General features: G+C 35.6%; 1 protein-coding gene across 1 annotated transcript; it reads left to right on the top strand.

Moving 5' to 3' along the window:
- The first annotated feature begins 2435 nt into the window (after positions 1-2435).
- On the top strand, positions 2436-26426 carry CUNH12orf50 (chromosome unknown C12orf50 homolog). The gene is made up of 12 exons (XM_042693384.1): positions 2436-2489; positions 4676-4795; positions 5446-5566; positions 10580-10735; positions 12243-12320; positions 12401-12514; positions 14411-14521; positions 16524-16631; positions 17626-17730; positions 17999-18202; positions 19890-19982; positions 26401-26426. The coding sequence occupies exons 1-12, from the start codon at positions 2436-2438 to the stop codon at positions 26424-26426; spliced, it is 1290 nt and encodes a 429-aa protein (XP_042549318.1).
- Positions 26427-27184: the final 758 nt, after the last annotated feature.

Below are 27184 nucleotides of genomic sequence, written 5' to 3'. Positions count from 1 at the left end.
CATAATTTTCCACAGGAAAACACACCAAAATTTTAACACCCTCCCCCCAACCCCCCAAAAACCATAATTCTTGCTCTAGAAGTTCCAGAAGCTTCTAAGCATTGTTAGAGACAAGCATCCAGTAACTTTTTTGCTCCTCAGAAGAATCCCAAAAAACAACAAAAAGTCAAGAACTAAATACTTTTGCAACTATCAACTGTCATTTCTCAAACTGTCATAGAATTTTCTAGGTCCAGTATTCTATCATTTCTCAGAAAAGGAAATCTTCCAGAACATTCTACTTGCATTTTGAAATGTAAGTAACAGGGCTAATTATCTCTCAGAAAGCACTATTTCTATATTTCAGTTTCCTCATTTCCTGGAACTTCTTAGAAGAAACAAGATTCCAAACTAGGAGAAAGACACAGGATAGATTCACAGTTGTAAACACACTCCTGCTCTGATAGGGAGCAGCTATCAGCTTTACATGATAATCATATTCCTGAAGACCCTATTGGCCACTGTACTTAAAGCAATGTTACAAGATTATCACAAATCGGAAGAAAGAGTTTAGTGTTCTACCATGCTCCAAAAAGGAAAAAACAAAAACAAAACAAAGCAAAAAAGGAGACTGCCTTGGCCAAGATAAAATATTTTAAAATTTTTAAACCTGTTCCCAGCTGTGGAGACAAACTTCCTATCACTTTGTTACAAAGTAAAAATAATCATGACTAAAATGATAGATATACCATAAAAGACTGCAATGGAATTCACAACAGGAAAATTAGACATAAAGTAAAAATAATAAAGGAAAAAGAAAAGAAGTTCCGAGTTCATTCATAGAGAGATGATATAAAGGTAGGCTATTGAAATATCTTTGTAGAGGTTTTGCTCCCAGTAGCTCATTTACTTATGAGGTACTTTGTTGCTCCAGAGTTAGAAGGCAAGGCAAATGTCAGGATATATTTATAAGTTTGCCAATATTTCAAGAGTTTAGTCAAATCTTTTTTAAAATCTTATTTCATCTGATACCACCTAGCTTTTTTGAAATTACATTTTAAGCAAACAACTCTGTTCTAAATTTTCATTTGTATCCTAGATTTGTATCCTAAAGCATTTCTTCTGAGAGTCAAGAAATTCAGTACCTTTTACTTAATCAAAATGTGTACATCCACATCTAGTTATATATTTATGTTTGTCTTGATGCTTTAAAATTCCAAATAAAACTACATTGCATCTGGGGTACTGGTGACTCATTCTTGTCATCCTTGTAACTGGAGGCCAGCCAGGGAAGAAAAGGTCCAGGGACTCTTTACTTGCAGTTAACCATCAAAAAGCTAGAAGTGGTTCAAGTAGCAGAGTACTAGCCTTGAGCAAAAAAGCAAAGAAAGAGCAAGAAGCCCTGAGTTCAAGACACAATATCAGGGCACACAGACACACACAAAAGTACACTGCAATTTCAAAATACATTAATACATTTTTATGAGTACAATGTCATCTCCACGACATTTTCTAAGTTGGCTACAATGAATATTTTTACTTTCTACCAGGTATGTTGTAATTCTTTAGTAAAGCAGCTAGTATTAAAAACTTCAATAGCTGCTGACTGAAATATCAACATTCTGGGAACGAGTACTTTATATTGTTTTCAATGAATTTATAAAAGTTTCAAGTACTCAAAATTTTTTTTCTGTATAAGAATTGATTCCTCCCTTTGTGATGAATGAAATAAATGTAATCAAGCTTCAAGGTGAGCAGGTAGTTCAACTTGTTTTTATATACTTAATATGTCACATCTAAGTGTGATTTTCTATTAATCCATGGATAGTAGTAAGTACAGATTTAAATAATCTATTTTCTTGAAATGAAGGTAGCATATTTATCTCTTATTCCTAGTTTCATTTCCAAACCATAAAGAGATTCTTACCTGTGAAATACTTTCTACTTTTTAATTATGAAGTATAAACCAGTTTATATTCCTTATTCAACCAGAATATGGAAATAAAATATATACTATTTTATTTTTTCACAGTCGTTTGATTAATATAGCAGAATAGGTAAACCACAGTATCCACCAAGGTAGACTAGCCTACAGTTACACATGAGATCATTTGTGATGAGCAAACAATGGATTAGGTAACAGAGGAAAATTCTGGAAGTTTGAGTTTGTATGCTTAGTAGCAACCACTTTCAACATTTCTGCAAAGCTAGAGAAGGTATCTTCTAATTTAAATTTCTTTAAGAATTATCTATCGTATAATATACTGTCAACAGGAGGTCAGTTTTAAAGAAATACTACTGATAGCCTGAAAGACTGTGGAAAAGAAATACTTTTCCTTCCTTACATAGTTCTTATATTTACATTCCTTCAGTTCTTGCACACACACACACACAGACACACACATACATACATTATATATATATCAGTCATTGGATTAGCAGCAAGAAAGTTGAAAATGGCAGAAGTTGGGAATGACTGCTATTTCTTTTTTAATTCCACATGCATAAAGGTAAATATGGTGCCTCTTAAAGTACTTCACATTCTTAAGCTTCTTAATAGAATGAAGGAGAATATGACAATAATTTTCATTGCTGAATCAAAATTTAATGTCTCTCAAAATACTTTATGTACTAAAATTCTGAAGTAAATGTAGATAGAAAGCTAGCTAGCTAGCTAGAATTTCTGTGAGGAAAGCTAGGATAATTCCAAATGATTTGTTTGAAACTAATTGTATGTCAGTTATACGCCTTTGGCTTTTCCATGTAGCAACTGTGTCTATATTATGGTTTCTGGAGATATCAAATTCCTAAGATTAAAATGGTGTAACATGTTATATTGTTTTTGTTAATGTGATTTCAGTCATGTAATTCAAATAGCCAAATTCAGATAACTATCAAATTTACCATGTTTCCTTCTTTGAAGTTCATTAATGCAGTTATTGTATTTTTCCATATTAGAAACCTAAATTATAACATGGGATTACATATCACAGAAGGGGAAGGATGTGATACAAATGAATCATCTAAATATAAAGTTAATAAAGTAAGACATATTATATTAGGATTAATGAATCTCAATAAACCAAATAAATATAGAAACTCAGTGTTTGGGACTTCCTGTTGATGCCAATGAATCAAATGAATAAAGTTATGTGTCTTTTTCATCTCTAGTAATAAAGCTGAAAGAAGTCACCCTATTTACATAAATTAGATTCACTGTACTATCTTTTACCTTTAGATTAAATTTTGGAATGATAAAACTATGTCCTAAATTGATAGTTTTCTTTATTTTTCCACTTGTCCTCAAGTGGTTATCACAGTTTCCAGTATGTGATCAGATAAATCCCAAACCAATAACCACATATATACATATATGTGTATATATATATATATATATATATTTTATATATATATATATATATATATCACATCATTTTTACAACTATTCTGTGGGGAGGGTATTTTACTCTCCTTTTTACATGTGAAGAAACTGAAGCACACAGAAGCTTAAGCGTTAATTCTGTTACTGTGGGCACAGTCTAAAGACCAATTTATCCATCTTCAAAATCACTGTGTACTTTGACAGTTCACAGATCTACTTTTAAAACAGAAGAGTGAAGACAGAATTCAGAGGGAGAGAAAAATAAGAAATGCATGGCAGAATGCATGGCAAAGGGGAGAATTTAATGGAATGTTTTTGTTTACTTTTCTACTCTGCCTATGGGACAATGACCTAAGTTTTTCTTAGGTGGGGATTGTATGTAAAAGAACATGGAATTTTTTTACAGTATTAATAGCCCATTGAAAGGGTTCATATCTACTTTGGTTAGTATAAATGCTGATATACATTATCTATGTCATATATATTATACATACAAGCTTATATATATAATATAATATATATATAATTTAAATTATAGAAATGAACACAAGAACATTGTATCCAAAAGTAGTGAAGACCAAGAACCTTGTAGTTGGTGTCATGATGTTCCTAGCATTGTACCACCTTTACTCTCCTACTATGACCACCAAATTTGACAGATTAAGTGTTCTTGAAATGAGTTTATGGAACGTGAGCTTACAGGTCCTTTGGTGTTTTAAAGATTGACTTCAACATATGGATAATTAAAACTTAATATATATATATGTATATATATATATATGTGTGTGTGTGTATACATACAATCAACTGTTCATTTTTGTAGGCCAAGGGTATAAAACAAATATATGTTATGTAGCATATGCAATTACTTAAAATTCCACAATAACATAAAATTTAATCTGCATTCCTTTTCTCTGAATATATATATATATATTAAAACTATCTCCACAGACAGAGAGGTTTTCTCCACCATTAGAATGTGGCCAAGGACCCTTAAATTCTTGTCTGGCTTTTAGATTGTTGATCAAACAAGGGCAATGAGAGTTTATGTTTATAGCTTTATTCTTGGTGAATTCTAACTAATAACAAAAAGTTACACTTTTGAGAAACTTATGATCTTTAAACTTTCTTACTAACATTTATTATGGATAAGACGACTAACTTCCTGAAAATTAGGTTTATGATTTTATATTGACAGTATATATTTTTGTGATTCTGATTTTACATACCCATAGTTCCTTCAAGTCATTATTAATGCATTGTTGTTAAGCCATGTGTTAATATGTTGAATTTTTGCCATCATTTTCTTCTTAGGGTTCCCAGTGCCGATTCCGACACTGTGAGGAGGCCCTCGGTAGTGACACTGTGTGCTCATTATGGAGAGAGAAAAAGTGCTTAGATCCTCTTTGCAGATTTAGACACATGGAAATGCAGGTAGAATCACTCAATATCATCATTTTTGTAAAAGCCTTTTCTTTCAGTAATGTTCCATTATACTTTTACCGCACAATTAGGAAGAAATGATTTTTTTTTCCTCTCTCATGATTTAATTTTAGGTGTTTTTCACTTCACTAAACTTCATTCAATTTTTTTTTTATTTTTTAAAGATAGGCAACATGTTTGTGAATAGCCATTTTGTGTGTGTGTGTGTGTGTGTGTGTGTGTGTGTGTGTGTGTATGTGTGTGTGTACCAGTTCTAGGGCTTGAAATCAGGGCCTGGATGCTGTCCCTGAGTTTTTTTTATTTGAGGCTTAGCATCTTCGACTTGAGCCACAGCTCCATTTCAGGCTATTTGGGTAGTTAATTGAGATGAGTCTCCCAGACTTTCTTGTCCTAGTTGGCTTCGAACCATGATCATCAGATATCAGCCTCCTAAGTAGCTAAGATTATAGGGATGAGCCGCTGCTGCCCTGTTCCCTTGTATGTTTTAAAAGGCAGAGCTTAAAAACAGAGAAAGCTAGGAAACACACGGTTGCAAATTGGTAATTGCATTTTTTTTTTGTCACTCATGTGGTACAGTAGCACTTTGTATTTATTGTGAATGTGGTATCTAAACATTACATTTTCTCACCTCTTTTGTCCAGCAAAACTGTAGCATTTCCTGCTTCTGGGAAACTCAGCCTCTTGGTTGTGTGAAGATCAGTTGTATCTTTTACCACAGCAAACCTCGAAATATCAATGGATTATTTTTGCCACCAAGTAGTAGTGAGTATATAAATATATATATAGATATACATAGATAGATAGATAGATAGATAGATAGATAGATAGATAGATAGATAGATAGATAGATAGATAGATTTCTGAATTACCTGGGTGGACTACATTATTATCTATTTTTGTAGTAGCAGCATAGTATTATATATTAAAGTAAGGTGAGGGAAAATGGTATATTTCAGTATCCAGAAGGTATGAACTATATATGCTGTTTCTAGAAGAGCAGCCTTGGTTGTGATTCTTCCCGACACTTTGTGGAGAAACAATTCAACTAAACTATAATGAGAACTTAAAATAAGTTCTAGAAATGAACAGAAGAACACTGTATTCAAAAGTATGAAGGCCAGGAACACTGAAGTTCCCAGAACCATGGTGTTCCTAACATCGTACCACCTTTACTCTCTGACTACGGCCACCACATTTGATTAAGTACTCTTGAAATGAGTCCTTTGGTGTTTTGCAGATTGAGTCCCATAAATGGTTAACCAAAAATTAAGTCCTGTTACGTACTCCTAGGAAATTCAGAATTCACAGTACACATTGTACTTGAGTTAGTTTTATCATACAAGATATGCAATGTAAAATATTACTCTGTAATGGTTCTTTTCATCAGTATGCTATAAAGATGATGACTAGTTAGTTTTCTTGCTCCTTTGTGTAGTGTCTGGAGCAAAAATACGTAGGAATGTTTGGCTAGGCATGGTAACTCATGTCCATAATCTTTGCTACTCAAGAGAAAGAGGTCAAGAGAATCATGGTTCAAGGCCAGCCAAGTCAAAACGTTTTTGAGTCACCATTTCAACAAATAATCTGGGTGGGGTGGTGGGTTCCTGTCATCCTAGATATATAGGCAACATTATTTATAAGAGAAATGTGATTTAGAACAGCTCCAGCAAAAAACATGAGAGCCTATCTGAAAAATAACTATAGCAAATGGCTAGAAGCACTGTAAACTGCCTACTCACAAGGCACAAGGCCCTGAGTACAAATTTTTACATTTAAATTTAATGAATTAAAATGTAAGTTTAAATTAATTGAAAATTTGCAGTTTAAATTTTTTAAATTTAAAAATAAAACATATAAATGAAAATAAGCCTGACTGCTTTGATAGATGGATGGAGAAATGGATGATATGTTGGGATAAGATTACTGCAAATATTTAAGTGATTAATTTGACCCCCTTCCTTTACATGTAGTGTGAATTTTTTTTTATTGCATGAAATACATATTACATTTTTTGTAATTTGGTTAACAGTTTAGTCACTACTGTTCCATAGATAAAATTAAGATTTCTCAAAGTAGCTTTTTTAGGACCAAGAGAAAACAAAGGTGCATCTCTGGGTCAAAAGAGATACTGTCAAGGTAACAGTCACTGGGCTCTCTGCAAGACATACTCTGGGAAAATGCTCTAGTTTTGTTTGATTATTCTCATTTATTAAAAATATAACTAGTTTTATCGAAGCCTCAATGTCTTCAACAAGTTGTCAAGACTAATCTGTATTTTTGTACTGACTCAAGCCCTTTCTGTAGAACCTTCTACTTCACAGTGATTGGGGAACAAGAGTCTCATAGGCAGATGATAGATGATATCCAGGTTACTCCAATTTTGGCTCTTATCAGCAGGGCACAAGACAACCCAATACATACATAGCACTCCGACACAGCCTCTTGTATCCACGTTAGTGTTCCAAATTTTGAAAACAAGTGTAATTTCATTTTCCATTTTTTGCTTAGATAAGTCATTGCAAGAGACTCCAAAGTGACAGACTTCTGTCCCTCTGCCAGCCCTTTCATTCCTCCCTAATCTCTAATTATCCACAGAATTCGTTCTCTACTTCTCTGAACCTTTCCCTCATCTTACAGTCCACCATGAATTATTTCCCCTTGAGGATTCCTCAACCAGAGGCTACAGGTTCTTCTCCCATTCCTCAGCTAGTATTGAAGATGGAGGTGAGATGAAGGCTTTTCTTGGTCCTCAGTTCTAGTTTCTGACTGTTGTCTGGAATTCACTGATAAAAACATCTTTAGTGTGAATAGGTTATGTCATTTGACCACTTAGAGTTGCTGACTTTTTTAATTGTCTACAACCATCTTAGTCATTTGTTCTTATTTTCAACAAAGGCTTACTATCACTAATAGTGTTGATTCTTGGATATGTCAATATAAAAATATGTGATATGGGATGGTAGGGAAAAAACAAGGAGGGGCTAACAATGCTCAGTAGGAAATGTACTCATTACCTTATTCATGTAACTCCTCTGTACAGTAGCTTTACAATATAAAATATATATTAAAAATGTATGTGATCGATCACTGGCCTAAACCTCTCACTGTCTTTAACTCAACTTCCCAATCCCTTACCCTGTTCACAGTCTTCTCTCACCTCTACCTCGTTGTTCATCCCTTTTGCATGCTTTTGACTCTTGTGACCCCTAACTTGAATGAATTTCTCTGATGAATAAAACATTTGTTCCTATAGGGTTCATCCATATTATGTTAGACTATAATAATTACTGTTATATAATTATTATGTACTAATTATATGATTGTTATTGTGACTGATGATGATGATCATGATGATTATCACGATGAGGAAGATAATGAGTCATACCTAGGATATTAGCTCAGCTCTCTGTCCTTGCGAGGCAGGTGCTCTACTACTTGAGGACTTATTAGGCACTTCCAGGTACTTACTATTTTGCATGCCTTCCTTAAACTGCCAACCTTTCATCTCAAATGGTAAGCATATACCTGACTGAGAAATTTAAAAACAAGAAGAGAAATTCAAAATAGTTCAATTACTACAGCTTCCTATCTACTATTATGTATATTCGCCTTCTCCATACTTAGCATAGTTGTTCTATGATGCTCCTACCTAAAGCCTAATTTTCTCTATTATTCTCTCTTATCCACTTGAAGACATAGACTCAGAAACTATCTCCTCCTCTTCTACAAATCTTTTTCACTCATATTGAATGATTTCTATCAGTATACAAGTGTGTATCTTTAAAATTACTAATATTTTCTCCCTTGTCTCATTCCATTATTTGTCAAGCAACTATTATCAGTGGTTGTTTTTCCGCACTGCAATAGCTCTCCTATTGGGGTTATTTATTTCTTTAGGTGATTCTGATTATTAGCCAAATTATTTATTTACTGCTTTAGAGAAAAAATAAGCTAAATCAATATTGACAAAAGAGCCATGTATTCAGTAGTCTTGTGCTTTATTATTTTCTGATACTATAAAGTCACTTAAATATAACCTAGGGTTTGGCTACTGTAACGAGTGTGCAAGTCAAACTTCAAAGCACTGTTGTTCTATCTATCTTAATAATCTCCTCCTAGCCATAGAAACTAGAACCTTTGGGTCTTTCTCTCATTTGGACATATATAGTCTGTCATTATAAGCTCAGCGTATGTAATTTCTCCTTCATAACTGTTGTAATGAATAAAGTTATTCTTATCTCACCTATCTAATGTATAGTTATTACAATACTTGTGATCAAACTTGCTTGATCAATCAATACTGCTTCTTGAATCACACTGGATTAGCATCTCAATAAATGCATCCAAATTAAAAATAAATTTAATACAATTAAAATACCAGAGAGCACAGTAAACTATGGAGTATCAGATGTTTTACGTTTATATGGCTATATGGTTCATTGCCACTGCCCAGAAATTATCTACTGCACATTACTAACCTAAGAAAAAAGTCAATATTCAAAATTTGAATTCTGCTCAATGCCCATTTTTTCATACCAATGAAAAGTTGAGCAATCCTAAGGCAAAGACCATATATATATATATATATATATAAAACTTATGACAATAACAAACTGTGATTTATGCCTAAAATCTACAAAGTATACAGTTTTCATGACTTTCAAGCAAAATAATGTATATAGTAAGTTAAGTATGCTTTTGAAATTTTTATTGTAAAAATACTGTACAAAGGGGTTACAGTTGCATGAGTAAGGTAATGAGTACATTTCCTATCAAGCATTGTTACCCCCTCCTTTGTTTTTCTCCTACCATCCCTTCCCCAACTCCCACCATTCAAGTTGTAAAGTTCATTTTCAACATAATGTCTTGTATATCTCACTGTTACAATGGGTCAACCTGTATCCTTATTTAAGCATTTAGTTATTTCCCTTCCCCTCCCCAAATTAGAAAATTTTATATACAAGATGCAGGGCACCGACGTCAAATACAGTGAAAACAGGGGTTATACCATGGGAAAAGAACATACAAAATAAACAAAAAAAAATCACACAGTACATTAAAAACAACAGCGACAAAGAAAAAAACCTCTTGTGTCCCTATCCTGGGGTTCATTTCATTTAGTGTCATCTAATATAGTCATTTGTACATAGCTTTTGACCTTTTCTGCTTGTCTGGCAGTTATTGCAAATAACGGAAACCATGGGAACTATGTTTCTTTGGGCCTGGCTTACTTCACTTAATATAATTTTTTCCAAATCTTTCCATTTCCTAACAAATGGGACAATGTCATTCTTTCTGATGGAGGCATAGAATTCATATATATATATACATATATATAATATTTTCTTGATCCTTTCATCTACTGAGGAGCATCTGGGTTAGTTCCATATCTTAACTATGGTGAATAATGCTGGGATAAACATAGTTGTGATGGTAGCTTTGGTATATGATCTTGTTTGTGATCATTTGGGTAAATGCCTCAAAAGTGGGATTGCTGGGTCATAGGGGAGCTCTATGTGGAGTCTTTTGAGGAACCTCCATACTGCTTTCCAAAATGGTTGAACAAGTTTACACTTCAAGCATTAATGCAGTAGGGTTCCCTTTTGGCCACATCCCTTCCAGCATTTGTTGTTACTGATTTCTTGATTATAGTCATAATTATACTTTTTTAAATAAGACGTTTTAGCAAAATGAGAGATGATTAGAAACAATTTTTGGCCATCAAATATATTCACCGCATTTTAAACAGACCATATTATTGCATTTTCTCTTTAGATGTCACACTACAGAAAGAAAGTCAGGAAGGAAATCCATCTCCAACCCATAGTCAGGAACCTCTGAAACCTCAGGAGAATATATCACGTCCCATTCACCATCCTTTAGTTTTAAAAACTAACTTTGAAGAAGAGGAGGAAGAAGATGAACAGAATGGTTGGTAAACCCTTTTTCTGATTACAATGAATACTTTTAAAAACCTTACAATAATTTAAATTTAATGTATTTTTTATTGTAACATTACTGTTAAAGGGCTTACAGTTACATGAGTAAGGTGATGAGTACATTTCCTATCAAGCATTGTTACGCCTCCTTTGTTTTCCAATACCATCCCTTCCTTCCTCACCCCCAAGGCGAAGCTGTAAAGTTCATTTTCAACATAGTGTCTTGTACATCCCATTGTTACAGACCTGTATCCTTATTTCAGTATTTTGTTATTTCCCTTTCCCTCCCCAAATTAGAAAAATGTATATACAAGATGCAGGGCACTGGAATTAAACACAGTGACAACAGGGGTTATATCAACGGGGAAGAACATGCAAAAGAAGCAAAAAAAAATCACACAGTACATTATAAGTACATTAAAAATAACAGTAACATAGATAAAATCTCCTGTGTCCATATCCTGGGGTTCATTTCTCTTAGCCTCATCTTATATGGTCATATGTACATAGCTTTTGACCTTTTTTGCTTTTTGATAATTTTGTTTCACTTTTTTTTTTTTTTTTGGTCCAGTCATGGGGCCTGAACTCTGGGCCTGGGCACTGTCCCTCAGTTTCAGCTCAAGGCTAGCGATCTACCACTTGAGCCACAGCGCCACTTCTGGCTTTTTTCTTTTTGCTTATGTGCTGCTGAGGAATCGAACCCAAGGCCTCAGGCATGCAAGGCAAGCGCTCTACCACTGAGCCACCTTCCCAGCCCTCACTATTAATTTTTTATGATACAATGTCTAGGTTATATTTTGAAAATATTTTTAATTTTATTAAATAACTGGAATACATTAGGTTTTAATTTGTTCTTTGTCTATACATGGTTATGACAATTTGGTTTGGAAAGTTTTGTTGTATGTTGACGAGAACACAGAACTCACGTTTATATAAATTTGTACTGGTACTTGTAGAAACCCAAACAATATCTTCTGTTTAACAACTACTGTAAATACATACTTATTTATATCTATTTATATAGCTGTTAATGTCTCTTTGTATTGCTATTATCATCTGTGTGTCTTAACATAATCCTCAGCGTCCTCAGAAAAACAAACTTATTCTTTTCTCTGTCATGGAATTTGTCCTCCTGCAGGCTACAGGCCCCATATTTTCTGGGCTTAGAGATACACTAAAGTGCTTATTGTTCTTCTTACCTCTACCTCCACATCTTTCATGCCTACAATTCTTTTCCACACACTACCTCAGCCTGAATCTATATGCCTTCAGCTTCTTTTTCAAGACACATAATGTGACATTTCTTCTATTGACTGATTCTTTCTAATGCCTAAAATGTTAATGGAAACATTCTGAGTATGAAAATGTCTTGACTTTAGGAATTAGAAAAACAATAGTCCACCCGTGAATGCAATATTTGGGATTTTTCTTTCTGATTTACAAATTTTCAGATTATTTGGATTTGCGACACTTTAATTCTAAAACAATGTGTCCTATAGATGCTTCTAGTTTATGGACAAAGACTCCTGAAGAAATTGAAGAAAAAAGAGCAATAAAGGAGATGTGTTATAAATCTGGTAAGAAATCAAACATTTGTGGATTTTCCATTACTTGATGTGGTACACATACTAACCTTTGTTTTCTTATGGGAGATTAGGTGAATACTATAGATTTCATACTCCTCCAGATATTTCATCGTCCAAAAGCATAGCTCCCACAACGGAGAAAGATTTAGAAAAGCCTTTGGAAAGTGGCAGTGAATTGCAAGAAGGTAAGAAATGAAAAGGCAACATTCAAAGTGATGTGTAACAGACTGTTGGCATGATTGTGAATTATTTAGTACACTGTACTCAAGCAGGATTAAATAATAAATAATACATCAGACTTTAGAGTGAGAAGAAAATGTTTTTATTGAATGACCCAAGTTTCCTGTGAAAAGTCGCTATTACCATAATCATGTTTTCCTAGAGGAGCTACAGAATGAATAAACCTCATAAACACAGGTGACACTTCATACCTTATGTAATAGTCCTGTAAATATTCAATGTTACCATTTTATTTGTGTATGAAATAAGTGTTACTGTAAACTATCTAGATTTTTTTTGAACAGAAAAGATAATTTTGTCCAAAAAGGACAAAAGGAAGATAGCAAAACAGAAGTGTATTTTTTCATTAAATGAATGTACCAGGCAATTTCAGGGCAATACTGAAGAAAAATCCCATACTCTTCTTTTCTGTCATAGACCTTTTTCTTTGGTAATTCTTATTTTGCTGTTGGCAAACACTTTGTGTTAAAGGAAGAGAAGAAAATATTGTATTCTAGGTATAAATCCAGAAACTCAGGGGGAAAATAAATCCATGAGTGCTATGATTTTAGATAGTTTTCTTATCCTTAGGGTGAATTTAAGACACATTTTGCAACAATAGAGAATTAGAGAATTTAATCTCTGTTCCTGTCTACATCTGTATGAGAGAGAGAAAGAGAGAGAGAGGTGGGGAGAGACAGAGAGACAGACAGAGAAAAGAGAGATGTGTCTAGGCAAGTTTGAAGATCAAGGTGAGGAGCAGGCATAGTGCAGGACAGAGCATCTAAAGTACCTGTCCTGCTTATCTGTATATAGCAAACTAAACTTATGGCAGTAGGTGGCAGCAACAGCCCATAAATTGGTAGAATTAAAAAAATGAAAGCCTCATAGGGAATCACTTAAAGATAGATGACAGACCTGAACTAATCAGATAACAAAAATTAAAACACAGACAAAATTTGCTACCAATATTTAAAATATAGGCGCAGAAAGCCAATTACATAGTATTTATAATATAGTTTAATTTATTATATAATGATAATATGTACAATATTAAATACATACATATATTTAGTTTTGCTTGGTTATGTTTTTAAAACTTTTGTTTTTGTTTTGGTTAATTCCTGTAAATGTTAGTATTTAACTACATTTGAATTTTTACTCACTACTCTCTCAAACACACCACTAGAATTACTTTATGAAGTCTTTGAAAGTAAGCTGCAGATGTTATGCCCATTTGCTCTAATTAGAGCCTGAGGATCAAAATTCAGAAATTACAATTGCTACAATATTATTATTGACAACTATTCTCATAAATTTCGCCAATTATGCCATTAATGTCCTTTACATCAAAATTAGTGCTTTTCAACCTAGTCTGGGATCCAGCTTAGAAACATACATTGCATTTTACAACTTATTTTAAAAGCATATTATCCAGAGGTATGTAAGGAAAACAAAATATTATTTCAGGATTAGAATTTTGCTGCTAGCAGTGATTCTAATACTTTTTTTAACTTAATAGATCATGGTGAATAGATAAGCAAAGAAAATGTTAAAACATGAAATACATCAAATAAACTAAGTACATTATGCATACACAGTAGTATTAGATTGCTTAAATTTTCCAAAGTGCCACTTGGTTAGTAATCTAAATAGAATAAACTTGCCTGCTGCTTTAATGACAATGGCAAATTTTGCCTAAATTCTTACTTTCACACATTGTTTATCAGGTCACTGGGAAACAATATATTTGTATTAACTTATAAGCTACTTACTTTCATCATGAATACTGTCATAGTCTTATTCCAGCGTTTAATGGTTTATGGAATGACTTTTGACTTGCTTTTTTTTCTTCTTTCTAGGGGATGGTCTTACAGTGCCAACAAAATTTAGCCTATTTGAAAGGCATGGTGAGATGAAAACATCACTGGATAGGAAACCAAGGACTGACATTTCTGCTTTTGAGAATGGAGGTGAGTGAATGTATTCCCAGGTGATTCTGATTATCACCATAACAAGTTAGGAGTCATTCACCCTTGTCTGTTTCATGTTTAGCCTGCCCTTTGGACTGTTTTCTTTCTTTTACAATGTGGTTAGTTGGTGACTTCTGCTTAAGATGTATATCCTTGGATAAACTAGAAATGCTTTCATGAAAAAGGAAAGCATGAAAGGGAAGCCAGTGGCTCACGCCTATAATCCTCGCTACTCAGAAGGCTGAGATCTGAGGATCGAAGTTCAAAGCCAGCCGAGGCAGGAAAGAATGTGAGACTCTTATCTCCAGTAAACCACTCAGAAAACCGGAAGTGGTGTTGTGGCTCAAGTGGTAGAGCACTCACCTTGAGCTGAATTGCTCAGGGACTGCGCCCAGGCCCCACAACAAAAGAAAGCATGGAGCTTGGCTCATGGACAAAAGTTGGGAAGAACATGAATGTGGAATTGATTTGTGTCTTTTCATTGTTCTTCACTGCTATGTTGTTTTCCAATTACTATGTCATAGGTATTTATTATAGAATTTTATTATTAGGGAGGAATGTTATTGTACTGTATGCCAGTTGCTCATGGCAGAAATTTTGTAGGGTTTTTTTTTTTATCATGAGTTTTGTATAAGCATCATGAAGTTAAGGACTTAATATAGCCAGTCATCATAAATAACTACAGCAGAATGACACATAATATGTACTCTGTAAATACTTGTAGAGTAAATGAATGTTGAAATGTATTTAATAACTGGATGAATGGAGGTATGTCTACACAATTTACAGATGCTGGAACAATGAGCCAAATCTAACAAGATACACAAACAGATGACTTTTTTACATCTAGATTAAAGGCATTAATAGTGACTTTTTTTTCAAGTGGGGAAAATCCTGACACCCATGCAGTTTGTGAGGGGAGGAAAAATGCTTTTTGTCTAAAATGATTCCATACTGTGTCTTTACTAACAAGTCTCTAAACTCACATTGAAATTAAAAGTAGTATAAAAAGATAATTAAATAAGTCATTTAAAATACTGTCAAGAGACTGAAGCATAGGAAAGTTCTCTGAAAGTGTCAACTATTATTATAATAGTTCAAATTTTCTTCACAGGTCAGTTCAGGATTTAAGTGGATTTTACTTTTTATTTTTGTGGTGCTGAGGATCAAGGGCCTTGTTAAGTGCTCTACCACTAAGTTGCATTCCCAAGTGTAGAAAGTTATTCAGAAACAATATTTTATGTTAATAAAGAGTAATGTGTAGTGAAGGGCCTGGGCGCTGTCTCTCAGCTCTTCAGCTCAAGGCGAGCGCTCTACCGCTTGAGCCACAGCACCACTTCTGGTTTTCTAGTGGTTTATTGGAGGTAAGAGTCTCACGGACTTTCCTGCCCCGGCTGGCTTTGAACCGTGATCCTCAGATCTCAGCCTCCTGAGTAGCTAGGATTACAGGGGTGAGCCATCTGGGCCCGGCTGGTCTAAACATTTTTAATGAAATATTTAAAGCAACTATAAGTGTTTCCTTGGAAATAAAATGTCAAGAAACATGAAATATTTTTAAAGGGAAGAGAAATTCCCTTTCTTAGGAATACCTCTGAAAGGTAGAAATAATTATTATTAAACATTTGTAATCTTTTTCCTTTGAAAAATTAGCAAAGAGAGAGAAAAACAATTCCTGCTCATCATTTAGAAAATGGGAGTTAAAGACTTCGGAGTCTTTCCTTTAATTTATTATTGTAAGTTAAATGAAAATCAATTTTGTGGAATATGTGAATTTTCTTGTAATTATATTTTTTACATGTTGGTCTTCAATTATACATGTAAAATGCAAATCTATTATCTAATCATTTTGCTATGTACAGCTGTATCATTAGGGATAGCATCATTAGGAAGGCATTATACGAAAGTGACATAAAGAGAGTCTATACAGGGCATTGCTGTCTTGAAAGGAAGTTTTCATGCCTTTCCTAACATTGCTGCTACTGACAGTAAGGTTTTGTTTTAGGAGGTGACTGCTATGTTCCACAGAGGATCATATTTCTTGGAGTAGATGAAAGTGAAGCTTTAACTGAAGAGAAAGACATCACCGTGTCAAAATGTCCAAATACTAAAGGTAATGATTAATGGTCCAGCAATCACTCATTCACAATTTGGGTGGATAAATTGAACATAAGGCTTGGCTGGGGTAGGAACCAAAATAAAACAGAAGGTAATAAATCAAACTATATACTGCATTAGGAGTCAAGAGTCCTGTGGTCTGCTCTGACCTTAATTTTTTTTTGGTCAGTTGTGGGGCTTGAACTGTGGGCCTGAGCACTGTCCCTCAGCTCTTCAGCTCAAGGCCAGTGTTCTACCACTTGAGCTACAGCACCACTTCCTGACCTTAATTATTTAACCATGGGACTTTAATGCTTTAGAGTGTTGTTCTACTCTGAAAAATTAGTCTGTTGGACTATATATTTTCTGAGAGTCTTACTAGCTTAAAAATTAGTCACTTCCTTTTAAAAAAACTTTGATTTGTTCATTTAACATATCAGAATAAGTGAATTTTGTTAGCAAACACTGTGAAGAATATTCCTATGATAATTTCCCCACTTTCTAATCATTGCTTTAGTCAATAGATTAACAAGAAATACAATAAAATATATCCTCTCTAGTTTCATGCTGTCCTACTGAGCTTAGAATTTCCAGCTTCTACTTTTCTACAGGAAGTCTTTCCTAGTCACAGTCTGAAAATAGAGGGTATCTTCTATATAGAAGTTCAAAATTCTCTCAGAGCTGTCCCTCAGCTCTTCAGCTCAAGGCTAGCGCTCTACCACTTGATCCAAAGCACCACTTCCAGCTTTTTTCTTTTTGCTTATGTGGTGCTGAGGAATGGAACCCAGGGCCTCAGGCATGCAAGTCAAGGGCTCTACCACTGAGCCACCTTCCCAGCCCAAAGTTAGATTCTTTTTGACAGTTATAAATGGACCATGTTTAGGACTATCAACTGCATTTATTTTTATTCCTCTTGCTTAATGTGCAAGTTACAGATAAGTAATTATCACCTACAGTAATTTTCAGCTAATAGCATTTCTTTAACACTAAATATTTGCATCTTTTCTAAGTGAATGATGTCCAGCCAGTGAGAAAGCCTCATTTTAAAGGTGTGAAGAAAAGAAAATGGATTTATGATGAACCCAGGAACTTTCCTAACTCAGGAGTGAGGAGAGGTAAAGGGCATCCTATCTGTGTGATTGATATTTCTAATTTGTAATATAAAGAGAGATTCAATATCAGACATTTCCGCTGAAAACAAGCCACTGTCATGCAACGTAAATGTTTTTTGTAAATATTAGCCTGACTCTTCTAAACTGAAATCTTTTAAGTTCCCTTGGGCTTCCATTATCCCTAGCAAATACTTCAAGTGCACTGTGTTTATGCATGTGAAGCAAGCTTGTCCTATCGTGTACTTTCTCCTCCATTATTTTGTTTTTACAGCAGGGCAGGCCACACATTCCAAGCATAAAATGAGTTACCATCATCACAACAAAAACCGAAATGCTGAGAATGCACCCTATATCCATGTTCAAAGACATGCGGTCAGGCCTGTGCAGCTAAATGCTCCTCCCCGCAGCAGACCCACCAATGGGTCCTACAATAAAGTTAATGTTAACAAGGAACCCAAACTCAACCTCTGTCCAGGTGAGGATCTCCCTGATGGGTTTACTCTTGTGTGTGTGTGGGGGGGGGGGGAGGGGAGGGAGGGAGCGTGGTAAGAGGGGAGGGGTGCCTTCCTTGGGATTTCTAATTGTGGGACCACGGATCTGCTACCCTTCTGCTCTTCTTTTCCCAGACAATCACTCAACCCTTTGCCCCATAATGTCTTAGAAACTAGTGAAAGGGTTTCTTCTGTGTGCAGTCATGTACATAATTTAAAGGATATGGAAGAGAACCAACACTGGGTGTAGTTGACTTGAAGTTGTACCTCCCTAGAGCATTGCCTCAAAGCATTGAACTTTGTTCCCCCTGGATAGCTTTATTTCCCCAGGGAGGATTGTTTTTCAATGGTTGACATTTTCTTGTTCCACTAAGTGCAGTTGTTCAATTATCACTGTCAGGCTTACTACCCTGGCTTTTCTTTAGGCCTTCATGATTACTTTTTGAAAGGGTTAGTTTAGGGGTTAACTGCAATAGTTTTGACAACCTTTCATCTCTCCCGCCATGCACAGATTGCTTCTAAATCATTTCATCATATAATAGGCAAAGTCAAAGTATATGTCAGGAAGTACAAGGCCACAGGGGAGAAAAGAACTAAATCTCTTCTGCTTCTTGCTTTAGATGAATTCTGCTCTCTTGAAATTGGGTTTCAGTTCTCTAAACTTAAAAATGTCATTCAATCCTCTGTAATTTCACATTTGTATGTAATGGGGTGCCAAATATTGTGAACTTTTGGAAACATAATTTAAGACTCCTTTTGTTAGGTTATTTCTTCAACAAGGTAAAGAGAAGTGAGCTTTAGTCACTTATTTATTTTTTGTTTTAGAATGAGGTACATGGATGTACATATGTAAATCAGCATGTTCTGAAGTGAAGCATTCCTTAGTTTTATTTAATACTACTGTATTGATTATCACTATTTTACTATTAGTGGATGGTTATGAATACTGCAGAATAGAACAGTCCGTTGAAAAGATCTACATTCATGTGAAGTTACCAACAATTCTATGTTCCTCTTGCATCCTTGCTGCAAAGATCAACACAGGAAAAATAAAAGCAAATTTTTATGAACATTTTTATGAACCACCCTTTGAGAATCTCAGATGCATAGTAATTCTTGAAAACACAAATACAACATAGTTGGATCCTGGTTGGAATGTAGATATGCCAGAGAAAAGTGTATCTTTACACACACACACACACACACACACACACACACACACACACACACCAAATAGATATAAAGAGCTTTAGTGAGATTCCTATTGGAGACCGACCTTTTTGGTCATTGGAAGGAAAATGGATTTGCATCATCCACATACATGTTGTTGTTGGTTATGGTGATGGTAGTTTAAAGTGAATGCCTATAAACATTAGTAAAATTCTGCTATAATCATGGTGAAACAAGGCAGTGGGTTGCTTCTAGATATTGTCATAATCTCTAGGATGGCCTTATGGGAGAGAACCTTATTTGAAGAATTGAACAGCCACTGATAACTTGAGTGGTCACAAAAAATTCCTTCACATTCTTGCTGCTTTAGCATTGAAGAGGTAATATGAAATTCTGAGAGAATAGCCTCACTCTTGAGATGTTTATAACTTTGAAACACTGTTGGAATATGATTTTGAAGTTTAGAAATGCTTACTAGTATAATTTTTCCTTTTTTCTCAGATAAACATGCACCAGCATCATATAATGGGTCAACCTGGCAAAAAAGAATTCCTTTTTCCAAAATGTATTCAAAAAATGAAAAGATATATCCAGGTAAATATTTAAATATATATGAATTAATGTATCATAGAGTTCTTCTGAAAACGACTAACAAGTTTTTGAGTTCAAAGTACATACTTTAGAAAAGTTTACATATGTATATATATGCATACTTTATTGCTTGGATTTTATCTTTTCTATTACCAATTTAATTTTTGTGTGGCTTTATTGTATTCCTTTTTACTATTTTGTGTGATATCTAAAAGCTTTTTGATAAGTTCTTTTCTTCATAATAGGCATGGTAATTGCAGCAATTTCATAATGTTATAGTGCTTTTTTTTGCTATGTTACCAAGCAAATGCATAAAACCATATATTGGCACAAGTAAAATAGTAAAGCTTTACTATGTGTATTGTAGACAAATGTAGGCTGGCAAGGCTATGAGAGCAGAAGTTGAATTTTCTTGGTTAGGAGATTCAAAGTTCTGATTTCTCCTATGCACTGTACTTTGTGCTCTGGGAAGGTATTTGGATCCTGCCAACACAGGTTCAGAATTCTGTAGGCATACTAATTTGCGACATAAGTTGATGTCTTCTCTCAGAGTAAGGTGGGCTCAGTAGGTTTTGGAAATCACCCAGAATATTTTATTTACTTCTCAGACAACTGAATGTTTCAGAAAAAAAATCCAGATAGGGAAATTTTATCTAGATGAGTGTCAGAATTTTCACACAGATAATATTGTTCCTCAGAAGAATACATCCACACTAGACACAATCCTTATTTTCCAAAATAAATAACTGAAATGACACTTTTTTGTTTGTTGTTGTTAGTCATGGAGCTTGAACTCTGGGCCTGCGCACTCGCCCTGAGCTCTTCAGCTCAAGGCTAGTGCTCTACCACTTGCGCCACAGCACCACTTCTGGTTTTCTAGTGGTTTATTGGAGATGAGAGTCTTACAGACTTTCCTGCATGGGCTGGCTTTGAACCATGACCCTCAGAGGTCAGCCTTCTGAGTAGCTAGGATTACAAGTGTGAGCCACCAGCACCCAGACTAAGAAATGACACTTCTAAACACTTCTTTTGGACAGTAGTGTGACGAAGAACCAAGATCTTTATATATACTAGAGATAACAATTTCTCTTCCCCCCCCCCCCATCTTTTCTCAAGTGGTATTGTACCCTAAGAAAACTTTGGTGCAGTATTACTAAATTGAGTGCATTTTCTCTTAATTTTGCACGAGGTTTTAAATGTGCATGCATCTAATTTAGGTCAATGGGAAGAGGTAAAGAGTTGGTGCAGATCTAGGATGACGCAAGAAATTGCTAAACTACAGCTTGTTCTCCTACAATCCCCATACTGGGACTTTAAAAGGATGGGGTCCTTCCCCCATCACTGGTCCATTGATTGATCTGATCTTCTATCCCACTAGCCTTCTTCTCTCATCCTGGATAGTTAGATTGGAATCAGAAGGATTGGAAGAAGGAAGGATCTCATCAGAACAGGAAATATACCACTTAGGAGCAGTAGAATCTGTGTTGCTGCTCAACCACATGCTCCACATGACACTTGAGGAGAAAGCTTTGTAGAAAATTTCTCAATCTCATGTGGGTTAGCATAGAGGGAAGCTTGGAGAGGGCTGATGACAGCATCTTGAGAACTCCAAGTGTCAAGGTGTCCAGGGCAGACTTTTCACATTCGTGTGAGCCTCAATTAGAAGGCAGTTCCTAGGAGAGAGACTCAGTGAATTTATACAGTCTCTTGGTTCCTCTTGAAGCAATTAACATCAAGATGCTGCTCTTGTTGAACCTCTTAGCTGTAATCTTAAAAGAGACAGGCAGAAGAAACTAAGCCAGCAACCATGGATTGAATCCTTGTTAATTCAATTATATTCTGAGGATAAGCTATAATGACATAAGCTGGGCCCTTGTTAGAAATACAGAATCTCCATATCAGACCTGTTGTATAACAATATGTATTTTAGCAACATCTTCAATTAATTAAGATGTATGTTGAAGTCTAAAAAAGCTTAGGCCGTATTATCTGGCTTAATAGGCAAGATGCAGACAGATCAATTCTGCTGAGATTATATTCTCTTCCTATCTTTCTTTTTTTTTTTTTTTAAATTTTATTTTATTTTATTTGAGAACATACTGTACAGAGGGGTTACAATTACATGGGCAGGATAATGCATACATTTCTTACCAAGCATTGCAGCCTCCTCCTTTGTTTACCCTTCACCTCGCTTCCCAGCCTCCCCCCTACCCCCCGCCCAATCATACCCCCCCCCCCCACCGACATTGTAAAGCTGGTTTTGACATGACATTTTGTACTTCTCATTGTTGCAACAGGTCCACCTGAATCCTTAAACGACTTGTTTGTCCCCGTCTCCTCCACATGTTATACTGACATCAAATATAGTGAAAGCGGGGGTTACACTGTGGGGGAGGGACATACAAAGCCACAAAGAAATAATCTTATAAATGAGTTAGAAACACATGCATGAAAGAAACAAAAACATTAAAATACATATTTGAGGGTTCGTTTTCCTAACATCACATTATCTGACTTTTTCCGCTTGACTCATACCTATACTAGATATTGCAAATAAGGGAAACCATGGGACCTATGTTTCTTTGGGCCTGGCTTACTTCACTTAATATAATTTTTTCCAAGCCTTTCCATTTCCTAACAAATGGGGAAATGTCATTCTTTCTGATGGAGGCATAGAATTCCATTGTGTATATATACCACATCTTCTTGATCCATTCATCTACTGAGGGGCATCTGGGTTGGTTCCATATCTTAGCTATGGTAAATAATGCTGCAATAAACATAGTTGTGCTGGTAGCTTTAGTGTGGCCTTGTTTGTGATCATTTGGGTAAAAGCCCAAAAGTGGGATTGCTGGGTCATTGGGGAGCTCTATGTGGAGTCTTTTGAGGAACCTCCATACTGCTTTCCAAAGTGGTTGAACAAGTTTACATTCCCACCAACAATGAAGTAAGGTTCCTTTCTGTCCACATCCCCTCCAGCATCTGTTGTTGTTAGAGTTCTTGATTTTTGCTGTTCTAACTGGAGTGAGGTGATATCTCAATGTTGTTTTGATTTGCATTTCTTTTATGGCTAGGGATGTTGAACATTTCTTCATGTGTCTATTGGCCATCCTTCTTTCTTCTTCAGAGAAGTTTCTCTTTAAGTCTTTCGCCCACTTACTTATTGGGCAGTTGTTTCTTTGAGGATTTGTTGTTGGGTGGTTTAATTTTTTGAGTTCCAAGTATATTTTAGATATGAGACCCTTGTCCGTTGTATGGCTAGTAAAAATCTTCTCCCAGTCCGTGGGCTTTCTATTGATCTTGCTAGCTATGTCATTTGCCCTGTGCGGGGAGCTGGGGCGAACGCCATTACAAGATGGCGCCCACTTCCTTGCAGCTTTGAGGTAAACAACTCCATATTAGGCAGTGCTTGGCGGGACTGTGGGTCCCGGGCTTTGCACATGCGCGAGCCACGTAGAGTCCCCAGCCAATCCCGTGGCACCTGGTGACGGTGAAAGGCAGACGACCAATGATAGAACGACCCGTGTTCCTATTCCATATATAAGCGGCCACGTTTCTGTATACGGGGTCTCTCGCTCAAGCTCTCCCATCAAAGCAAAGGCTCTCCAATAAAGTGTGATCTGAGAAGACTCCTGGTGTGGTGGTCATTCTTCCTCGCTGGCCGAGAAGGCGTTCGCCGCAGCCCTGCAGAAGCTCTGCAACCTTATACAATCCCATTTGTCCAACCTTTCTTTGATTTGTTGTGTTTCCGGGTCTCTATTCAGAAAATTTTGGCCTGAGCCAAGGAGACCCAGGGTTTCTCCTATTCCATCCTGTAATGTTTTCAGAGTGTCTACTTTGAGTTCAAGGTCTTTGATCCATTTGGAGTTGATTCTGGTGCAGGGTGATATATAAGGATCTAGCTTTAGTTTTCTACATGTAGTTAACCAGTTTTGCCAGCACCATTTACTGAAGAGGCTGTCTGTCTTCCATTCTATTGTTTTAGCTCCCTTATCGAAGATTAGATGGCTATAGGTCTGTAGGTTCGTTTCTGGGTTTTCAATTCTATTCCATTGGTCCTGAGGTCTGTTCTTATGCCAATACCAAGCTGTTTTGATTACTATGGCTTTATAGTAGAGTTTGAAATTTGGTACTGATATTCCTCCAGCAGTGTTCTTTCCGTTGAGGAGCGTTTTTGCTATTCGGGGTCTTTTATTGTTCCATATGAATTTTTGGATTGCCTCTTCTATTTCCTTGAAGAATGAGGGTGGAATTTTGATAGGTATTGCGTTGAATTTGTAGATAGCCTTGGGAAGTATTGCCATTTTCACGATGTTAATCTTTCCAATCCAGGAGCATGGGAGGTTTTGCCATTTTTTAAGTTCTGTGTTGATTTCCTTTTTCAAGGTTTTAAAGTTTTCATCATAGAGGTCCTTCACTTCTTTAGTTAAGTTAATTCCGAGGTATTTTATTTTTTGTGGGGCTATTACAAATGGAGTTGCTTTCCTAATTTCAGCCACACTTTTCTCATTGTTGGCATACAGAAAAGCCATTGATTTTTGGGGGTTAATTTTATAACCTGCTACTTTGCCAAAGTTTTGAATCAGCTTGAGTAATTTGGGAGTGGAGTCTATGGGATTCTTTAAATACAAGATCATGTCATCTGCAAAGAGGGAGAGTTTTATTTCTTCTTTCCCTATTTGGATCCCCTTTATGTCTGCATCTTGTCTTATTGCTGTAGCTAGGCATTCTAATACTAGATTGAAGAGAAGTGGAGAGAGTGGGCATCCTTGTCTTGTTCCTGAGTTAAGAGGAAATGGCTTTAGTTTTTCACCATTGAGTATAATGCTGGCTGTAGGTTTGTCATATACAGCCTTTATTGTATTGAGGAATGTTCCATGGATTCCTAATTTTTCCAAAACCTTCATCAGGAAGGGGTGTTGGATCTTGTCGAATGCTTTTTCTGCATCTATTGAGATAACCATGTGGTTCTTATTCTTGCTCCTGTTGATGTGATGAATAATATTAATTGATTTGTGTATATTGAACCAGCTTTGCATCCCTGAAATGAATCCTGTTTGATCGTGGTGTATGATTTTTTGGATGAATTGTTGAAGTCGGTTGGCCAAAATTTTATTGAGAAGTTTTGCATCAATGTTCATCAAAGAAATGTCTCTTCCTATCTTTCTATAGCCATAACCATTCTCCCCTGTCACAACCCCAGAAATTAGGATCTGCAGCATGGAGGTGGGGTGTGGAGCAAACTATGAGGATAAAACTGAGGTGTAAATGTGACTGGAATGTGGAAGTGAATTGACTAAGAAATCTCTGAATTGGACTGGATTTTTGTGCAAAAAGGTCTTTCTACATTAGGAAGAATGAGGGTTTCAGGTTCATGAAATTGAGATGTGGTCGAATGTTTTGTAAAATAATCAATATTTTATAAAATAAAGCAGGTCTTCTTGTTTGCTTTTGCTTGGAAAATAGGTAACACCCAAACACATCTTTTTCAGTTGTTATTATTATCACAATACAGAGTTTCTCTCAGATATTCTTGAAAAGGCCCACAATAGCAACTTCAACATTTCCCAGTGGACAGGTAGACTGCTGGCTAGTGGAAAAAGTTAGAAAACACAAGCTGCCACTAGTCTCCCTCAGATTTTTAGCAACTAGGCCTTAGAAGAAGAAATGGGTGGGAAAATGTTGGATGTTCTGAGCAAAATGCAAAAAGAGAAGAAAATATTGAGTTTCTGGCCAGGCACTAGTGGCTCATGCCTATAATCCTAGCTGCTTAGGAGATAGTGGCTCATGCCTATAATCCTAGCTGCTTAGGAGACTGAGATCTGAGAATCACAGTTCAAAGCCAGCCCAGGCAAGAAAAGCCTTGTAACTCTTATCTCCAATAAACCACCAGAAAACCGGAAGTGGTGCTGTGGCTTAAGTGGTAGAGTGCTAGTCTTGAGCTGAAGAGCTGAGGGACAGCACCCAGGCCCAGAGTTCAAGCCCCAGGATTGACAAAAAAAAAAAAAAAAATTGAGTTTCTGTGTGGAGTCAGGCCAGTCAGGCAAGTGAGGAAGGTGCCTAATGATGTTGTCATTGCCAGAATTCTCTGGAGACAACATGTCCTTTTGGATAAAGTTATAGCTGGTGCAAATATGGAGGTGCCTGTCTCCCTATGATGGATTGTTCATGCTGTTCATAATGCAGGCTTATATGTAGTATTATTTCCATACTTGACCATTTCCTCCTCTAAGTGCAATATTCTGTAAACATTGAAAAAGAACTCTGAATGGCATTTTGAAAACTTATTAATTAAAAACAATGAGTTACTTTTTGTTTTGGACTCAGATTTCATGGTAAGTAGTTTATAAATTATATACTAATGATTCTCCAAAGAGGTCTGTAAAATAAACGAGAACTCTTTTATGTATTTTATTATTAGAGCCAAGAAGAAATGGGAGCAAGTAAACATGGAGGCTGAGAAAAGAGAAAAATGAGAAAAGAGAAAAGTGCCAGCAATCATCTGATTTACAATCAAAAATGAAAATTCAAAGAATGAGATATTCAAGTACTCCATACTATATCCTGGATAGCCAAAAGATGATACGATGCAAATTCTGAAAATAAGATGCAGGAAAGTGCATTGTGTTCTTTCAAAACTGATAAAAATACAAATTACAAACAACTGCCTTTGTATTTATGTATGTCTGGAATTGATTCAATTCATTCCCACAAATATTTAATAAAATTCAAAAGTTTGACAATTAAAGTCCTTTTTTAATTCTAAACCAAGTTAGTGCATAGATTGAGGAGTAAAAATTATACTTTTATCATTGTTTCTCCATATTCCTTAGGGAAAGAGCTCTACTACTTTCTTTCCTTACATTTGAAGCTAGGTCTTCAGTTGTTATGACACATAAAGTGCACACAAATTTAGGTAAGTCTCAGGGTGGCTGTTTGGTGATGAGTACTTTAGAGGAATTTTAATAGAATTACCCTTTGAGGAAGGAAGAAAGAGACAAAGTTGGTTTATTATGCAAGGCAGTTGCTGAAAAATGTCTTTTAATTGGCAACTACAAAAATCTATGCTGAGATGTGGGATATTCAGGACTAAAAGATAAACATTTCCTTGCAATGAACATAAAACTTATGTGATCGTAATGGGAAAAAGGACATCTTAAAATGAATAGCGTGGATTCCCATGGTCCTAATGAAACTTGAAAGCT

This window comes from Dipodomys spectabilis, unplaced genomic scaffold, assembly GCF_019054845.1.
Source record: "Dipodomys spectabilis isolate Male_0828 unplaced genomic scaffold, ASM1905484v1 ptg000163l, whole genome shotgun sequence".
In the NCBI taxonomy this organism is placed as follows: Eukaryota; Metazoa; Chordata; class Mammalia; order Rodentia; family Heteromyidae; genus Dipodomys; species Dipodomys spectabilis.
The sequence above is the reverse complement of the archived record's forward strand: the minus strand, read 5'-3'. Positions and strand labels throughout refer to the sequence as shown.